Source organism: Empidonax traillii, unplaced genomic scaffold (assembly GCF_003031625.1).
Source record: "Empidonax traillii isolate 1590-97213 ecotype Southwest subspecies unplaced genomic scaffold, ASM303162v1 scaffold923:size341358, whole genome shotgun sequence".
NCBI lineage: Eukaryota > Metazoa > Chordata > Aves > Passeriformes > Tyrannidae > Empidonax > Empidonax traillii.
Window position 1 is genome coordinate 20,729 of NW_020956116.1, and position 7,265 is coordinate 27,993.

Here is a 7,265-nt window from a genome sequence, read left to right on the forward strand (position 1 = left end):
AACCTCCCAAAATCAACCTTTTAGTTATTTTTAGAAGGAAGGGGAAAGACTGTGCCTCATGAATTCTGACATCAACAGAACAGTTGAAGGGATCAGTAATAATATTCATCTGTTTCCTGATTTCTCCTATCTACTTAAAATCTGAAACACTTGCATACCAGAAGAACCCTGCCTAAATTTTCAACCATTTCTTTAATTTACCGTTTAATTCTTGCCATTAGTTAGTTTGAAGCCTGTGTTTCAGTTTTTGGTACTGTGATTCGAGAAATTGTGGATAAGAATCTCTTTTCCATGTTCATGTAAATTATTCTCTTGTACTTCATCAAAGCAGGATTGTGTTGGCTCTTGAATATTCCTGATCACGTTCCTTGCAGGACTGTCAATGCTAATCTGAAACAGAAAGCAACACTACTAAGGTATATTCTGAATATATGCAAAGGAAGGGGAAGGATTCCTGAATTCAGGGCATCTATATTGAATACCTCCTATTTGTATCTTTTTTTATGTATTCTATAATCTAAGATTAGAACTGAAAACAAACCTGTCATTTGCTAAGAGTTGTTCCTAGACCTAGGATTAGATTCTATGATTCTGTGGGAGGAAGCCTGACTTTTGATTTCTAATGAGTCCAAGTGTCTGGAGGTGCATGTTACCAGTGAAAAACAATGTCTAAAATTGTTATGATCTTTGAGATAGATAAAAACTGAGCCTATGTATCAACCTTGTTTAGGAAAAGTTTTAGTTCCTAGAATTTTTTTGCTGCAACCTATGGCTTGCAGCAGATAAATTGAGGCTCTGCAGGTGTGTAACAGCAGAAGGGTCTGGTGATCAGCAAATACACCAGGTAAAAGGAAATGTTTGATAATCTGTCAGCTTATGATGAATTACACTGTTTATCTTCAGCTTCACTTTGTCTCTTAGTGCTGAGAAGAGATTTGGTTTGTGCTGATGTCATTCATGGGTTGAGAACTTGCACTTGCAGAGGAGTCATTTGAGTGGCACCTTTTTAAATGCTACTGAAATCTGAATATAAACTGGTTTTAAATCCTCATGAGCATCTAGTTGTTTGGTTTTTTTTTTTTTTTTCAGAATGGTACCTAATTCTTGTGTTAATAGTGAATAGCAAGAATACATGAAATCAGCATGTCCTAAAGACCTAAAAACCAGACAACTAACAGCAAGATTCAATACACACACTTTTAGAAAAAATGTTGCACAGCTTATTTTTAGCTATCCTGATTTAAGCCCTTACTTTTGATTAATTAACTTGTGGTTGGCAAAACTGACATTTCTCTTTTGGAAATGCAAATGTCTTGCTGAGTTTCCTATAGCTGCTCATGCTAAAAATAAAATCAGAAAAAAAAAAAAAAAGGACAAGAATTCATTGTCTTGCCAATTGCCCTTTAAAACCAAAAGAGGGAACTTGAAAATTTTCAAGTTTTTGATTAGTATGAGTGGTTCAGTCATTTAAAGCAGCAATTGCTCTCAGCCAACATTTGGGAATCCAGCTGACTTGGGTTTGGCTTGTCCTTCAGTACCAGCAGGGAGGCTGCATTTTGAGACTCTATAATAACTTTATTGTTACACATAAACCAAAAAATAATCTAGCGTGACTCTCTGGCTATGTCAGCCCGCCAAAAGCAGTGGCAGTAAAAGCCAGTATTGGCTTATTTTTGTGAGGAGAGTAATAAGCAGGAATGGTTAAAGGTCATAGAGCATGACTGGCTGAGCAGGAATGACTTTTTTTCTATGGCCACTTGTCAGGGGAGAAAAATCAGGCATTTTACATACAACTCTGCTCTGTTTTCCCTAAACCTTGTGCTGAGGAGAACAGGACAGATCCAAGAACTTGGTTCTTAATCCTGTTGTGCCTTTTGTATTCTTGATGGATATAACTGAAAGATTTACCTATAGACAGGATGTAGAGTCAAGTACTAAAATTTGAGAAGGGGCTTGGGGAGGAGGAATAGTTTTCACTCCATTTAATACAAGAGGTGCAAGGCATTTAATGTTACTCTTTGCATGACACATCAGGCCCTTATGTAAGAGAAAATAAAGAGCTCCTGATATTTTGTCACCTCCTGGGGAGCCTGGGATCGAATATAACTTGTGAAAAGCTTCCTGGCCATGGAGATCCTTTTCCTCTGCCACGTTATCTTCTTATAAGCTTCACAAGCAAGCCACAATTCTCTATTTTCATCACTGTGTTCTCTTTTCAAGTAGGTCTTGCTGATCATAGGCCCATCTCTAAGTATTTTAGAAGCCAAATTTATATAACCTGTATATATGCATTACTTTTAAAGTCCTCTGGAGGCAATAGGGATATTTACAAGGCAGTGTAATTTTTGATTGTACACCTATAAATATTATTAGGTTATGTCAAAATGGGGAATTAATCACAGTACCTCACCCCTGCACTTCAACCTTGTATTTTCCTGCATGTGCAGGACTCCTTTTAACCTCAGTGGCATTTCGGTACACAGGGGCAGAGCACTGGAAACTTTGTTCATTCTGGACTCTGATAAAAATATCCAAAGACTGACAAGTATTCCTAATTTCCAGTTCTAATTTTGTACAGATAATATCTAAGTATTAACAAATAACCATGGTCTGAGTACAAAACCAAGACCATTTTTCATGCTGTAAGAATCTGGGGGAAAAGCACTTAGCAAAAAAGTAGGAAATAACTTTTTCCTCGGTGATATAAGCATTTAAGATAATCCTTTCTTTGGCAAGTAAGTGGTTCTGCACCTGAGGATGTCTTTGAAACACCTGGCAATGGAGTTTTACAGGAGCAATTAGTGGGACCTTGGCAAAGATTAAGTTCCTGAGGCTGCCTTTTGTTATGTCATGTCATTAGGCTTGCTTTGTACAGAATTAGGTGACAGAGTTTCTAAAATGCCTCAATGTAGGAGAATATTTATGCACCTTCACTCGGTGGCACTTCAGTGGAAATGGTGCCTGCAGTTGTAAGATTTGCTTTCAGAGCAAATCCAAGATTGGCAAACACTTTGCCCCCTTTTCATAAAGAGCTGCAAATCCACTGGCTTTAGAGTCTGTCTTTTTATGTGAGCACACCTTTGCATTTCCTGATGTCATGAAGCTTTTAAGTTAATTAAAACTCAGCGAGTATTGCCATCTAAGTGCAATGAAGGAGGCATTCTAAGAAGAGCAGCATTCTGAGTACTGCTGGAAGGTACAAGTGTTTTATTTAAAGCAAGCTTTCCTACTTGTGCAGCACTCTGAGCTTTCCTATTCCTGAAAACATTGAACACTGTCTGTCATCTGGCAGTAGTGGTGATCACACGTGTCCCTGCTGTTTCTGCTGTGATTTTTTTTTTTTCTTTCTTCAAACTCTTTCCTGTTGTGGAGTTTCTCCCTGTGTTTTCCCTGCAAACTCTAACATGCTAAGTTGTTTCCTGTTCAGGCTTTTACTGGCCAAGTCTTTATAGTTAAAAGGTCTTGCTCTTCGTAGTTTGTCTGTAGTTTGAAAATACTGTTCGTCTGTAGGAATAACTTTTAGAAGTTTGTGCTGTGATGTAACATTTTCGTCAACATTAAAAAAAAAAAAAAAAAGTAATTTAACTTTTTTAACAGTTAAATTTAAGTAATTTAACAGTGATGTTCCAGACTGCTGGCCATATGAGAAACGTGGGAGAGCTCTGAGCCCTCTATGAGGCAGAGGGAGGCTGGAGTGGGAAAGTTCAGAATTGCAACTGCAGTTCTTCCTGTATCTGAACATGGGAGTTGCCTCCCATGGCATCTCCCTGTACAGATGTACTACCAGGTACAGTGTCTTTGCCATACACAGGATTTCCCAAGTCAAACTTTCTTTCACTTTTCTGCTAATTTAGGTTGCTATTCAGTGCTCCAAGTGGGGATATAGCAGATAAAACTGGTCTCTTCAATGTGTCTTTAAAAGAATTATGTGTGATTGCAGAAATGGCAAGTTTGGAAAAGCATTTACAGCATGCTATATATTTATTTTTAGTGCAGTGCATGCTAAGCATGTCACACAAAGTTGTTTTTCATTAGTTGCATATGAGGCAGCGTATATTATACAAAGTGAGTTACTGATTTTTGCTTTGTGGGAACTCTTTTCAAGAATCCATCTGGGATACAAACACACAATTACTTATATTTACTTGTTACCAGCTTTTCAAAGGACTGGGATCATTGTAGCACTTCTCCAAACACACCCCCTAGAAAAAAGGAGAGCATTATTGCAGAATTAGCTGAGGTTCAAAGTATTAAAAAAAATATATTACCCTTTTGAAAAATCTGTCCCCTAATTTAAGTATGATCTGTAATAAGCGTAGATTTTAAAAGGACTTTCTGTGTGTCCTAAATCTTGTGCTTATTATGGTGACACAAATGTTTTTCTTGCTGCAACAAATACATTTCCATTTCAAGGTGTTCCCTTATAATTCCTCTAGAAATGACCTTCACCTATTTAAATTGTGCTTAGGAGGAGCACAAGAAAAGTATTGGCTTTCTAGACAGCAACTTTGTTGGGACAGGAGTCCCCACAGAGTTTGGGGAATAGTGATGTTTGTATTTAGTAGCAAAGTCTTCAAGGATACCAGATCTTACTGTAATATTTAAAGGCCTTTAACATCTAAGCTGACTTATTAGCTGAGAGCTGAATATAAGCTCTAAACATAAGGTAAATAATGAAAGGTTGATGCAATCTTAGCTGCAAGGGGACCTTCCATCTCTCTCTAGTTGTTTACAACAGAGAATGACACATTATTACTAACCTAGACAGATCTTGGAGGTGACTAAAATCAGATTTTACTTTCATGTTTGCTATTCTTAAGCAATAAGTTCATAAGCTTGTAGGAGTCTCCTGCCTGATTCTGGGAAATAACATAGAAATAGTGAGGTGAGAGACTAAACAATTTAAGCAAAAACAAATGTTTGAGGGAAGTAGCTCCATTTGAGTGCGTGTAGCTCCATTTTCACCTACTGATTCCTAAGCACTGCAGTTTTAGGTCATCAATGCTGGTAACTTGGAAAAAATTTTTATGCTTATATTAATAGAAGAAAGCACAAGAGATATATTCCAGTGGGTGCTTTCCATTATGTGTCAGCTAAACCTGGAGGAACATCCATTCTCACTGAGTATTTAGTTTTCATGTGAGCTGCAGTTCTCACAACAGCTTTTTTTGACACAGTGCTTTTAAAAAATCTAAATTAAAATCAAAATTTGCTACAAGTGCTGCATAATGCTTTGTGGACTTCTGCTGCAGAACAGCCATTAGTTGTACCTTTTCTTAATTGGTGATGCCTCATTTATTTTTAATTTGATATAATTATTTTTCTCTGAAAAAGTACGTGCTGCGACTCACTGATTTTTGTCAGGCTTTCCAGATCATTCTGACCCCCTCAAAGAAATACACAATAAGAGAAATGTTACCACTGCTGAATTGTGGTGTTAATAGTTCTCTAGCAACTCTGGCCAGTAAAATAGTTACTTTTTCCTTCTCATGAGCTATTATCCTTCTCTCTGCATTAACTCATGAAGCATGTTGTTGTGGGGAGTGAGAATCCTTTGAATGATTTCTTTTTTTCTCTCTAAGAGATATTTCTGAGTCATATTCACTGTTACTGACGCAGATGATTTTTCACCTCTGTTAGCAATGGCACTTGTATATAGAACAAGTGACAATCAGGTCTGTCTCACTGAGCATCGTCAGTAGAGCTGTCTTATTTCCATTTCTGATTATTTGTCTTTACCATTAATCTGTGAAGCAGAAAGAACACTGCCCGACGGACCAGCTGACACAGAGGAAAAGCTTTTTGCCTTCTTTACTTTCTTTTAAAAATTGGGAAAATGGGAAAGACAGTAAGGGAATATGAACACAATTTATTATGATCTGTCTTATAGTGCAGCTTTAATAGCTGTTGTGCTGATAGTAAGAGTCTTGCTGCACTGATTTGCAGCGTGATTTAATTTGCTGAAGACTAAGTATTACACTAAAAAAAAAAAAATCTAGTTTTCTACAAAAATAACTAAAGCTTTATAGCTAGAACTCCAAAATTTAAACCGTAGTGTCTTGTGGGAGCTGTCATCCACTTATTATACAGTGTGAACGGCTCCCCTGACACTGTGGTCCAGACTTGGGAAGCGCTGTCTGTATTTTTGCCACCCAACTTGACCCAAAAGACAGTTTCAGGAGCCATCAGATGCACCTCAGTACTCCTGTGGAGGATGTGTTTTCTTCTAATCAGTGAACTGATACAATGTCTGATCAGACACCAGTTGGAAGGTGTGTTGGGTGGGAGCATCTCACCACCCAAATTTCCAGCAGTGGTTGGCCTCCACAGAGCCTGGTGGCAGCTGAGGACTTGCAGGAGGCACTTGGCTGTGTCTCTTCTGCGTCACATGTGTATTCAAGCTTTGCCAACAGCCTGAATCCTTTCAAAAGATTGACTCAAAATACCTGCCTTAGATCTTCTTCACAGGCCCAAATCTCGACTTAATCCAGGGGTGAGTTTAGGTCTGTGCCTATGTAATATAAAAGGATTTCCCACTGGGATGTGTCCCCCTTCCACTAGAGAAATGACAGCTCATGCTTCTTGTACTGTAAAGGAACTGGCTATAGGAAGGTGGTCAGCTGGGGCAGTTGGGAAGATGTTGCACTCTTTTGCATGTTCTTAAACTCACAAAGAAAACTTCCACTGTGAATTTTGAGGTTTTTGTATCTCTGCATGTGCTGCAGAACATAACTCTTCTCTTGACTTACTTAGAACTGATCCTGCTTTTTTCTGAGCTTTCTTCTGCTCTGAATTTCTTGCAAAGCCAGCAAGTATTTGGACTCATTCTCCTAAACAAGGAAAATATGTGAGTTTTGAGTCTGCTATGCTCAGTTCTGGCTTTCTTAAATAAAAACTTAAAATTCACTGTACATATAGCAGTGCAGATAGTTCTAACAATGTTCTTATTTTATGCATCTGATCTCTATATATGAGTCATGTCTGAAGCATTTGACCAAATATATATTTTTGTAACACATGAGAACTTAAAAAAAATTTAAAATTATCTTTAAGCAGTCCAGTGAATATTTCTTAGGGAAGAATAGACATGTTAATAATGTTCCCTTTTATCTTCTTCAGTTGGGAGAAGAGATTAGAAGGTTGAGTCTGACCAAAGCAGAAGGAAACTAGGAGTCTTCTCCCTGAAAGTTCAGAGTGACCTGGATGAGAGATCAGAGCTCAGTGTAAACTAGACAATGCTGATTAAGTTGTTAAGTGTCAGATTA

At 37.8% G+C, this 7,265-nt stretch overlaps 1 protein-coding gene across 1 annotated transcript; it reads right to left on the reverse strand.

The window, feature by feature from the left end:
* Positions 1-217: 217 nt before the first annotated feature.
* On the reverse strand, positions 218-6,826 carry RGS13 (regulator of G protein signaling 13). Its single transcript, XM_027902955.1, is given in 6 exon segments — positions 218-286; positions 288-311; positions 313-390; positions 2,079-2,247; positions 4,136-4,202; positions 6,766-6,826. Coding segments are annotated over 6 exon segments (468 nt in total).
* Between the last annotated feature and the right edge of the window lie 439 nt (positions 6,827-7,265).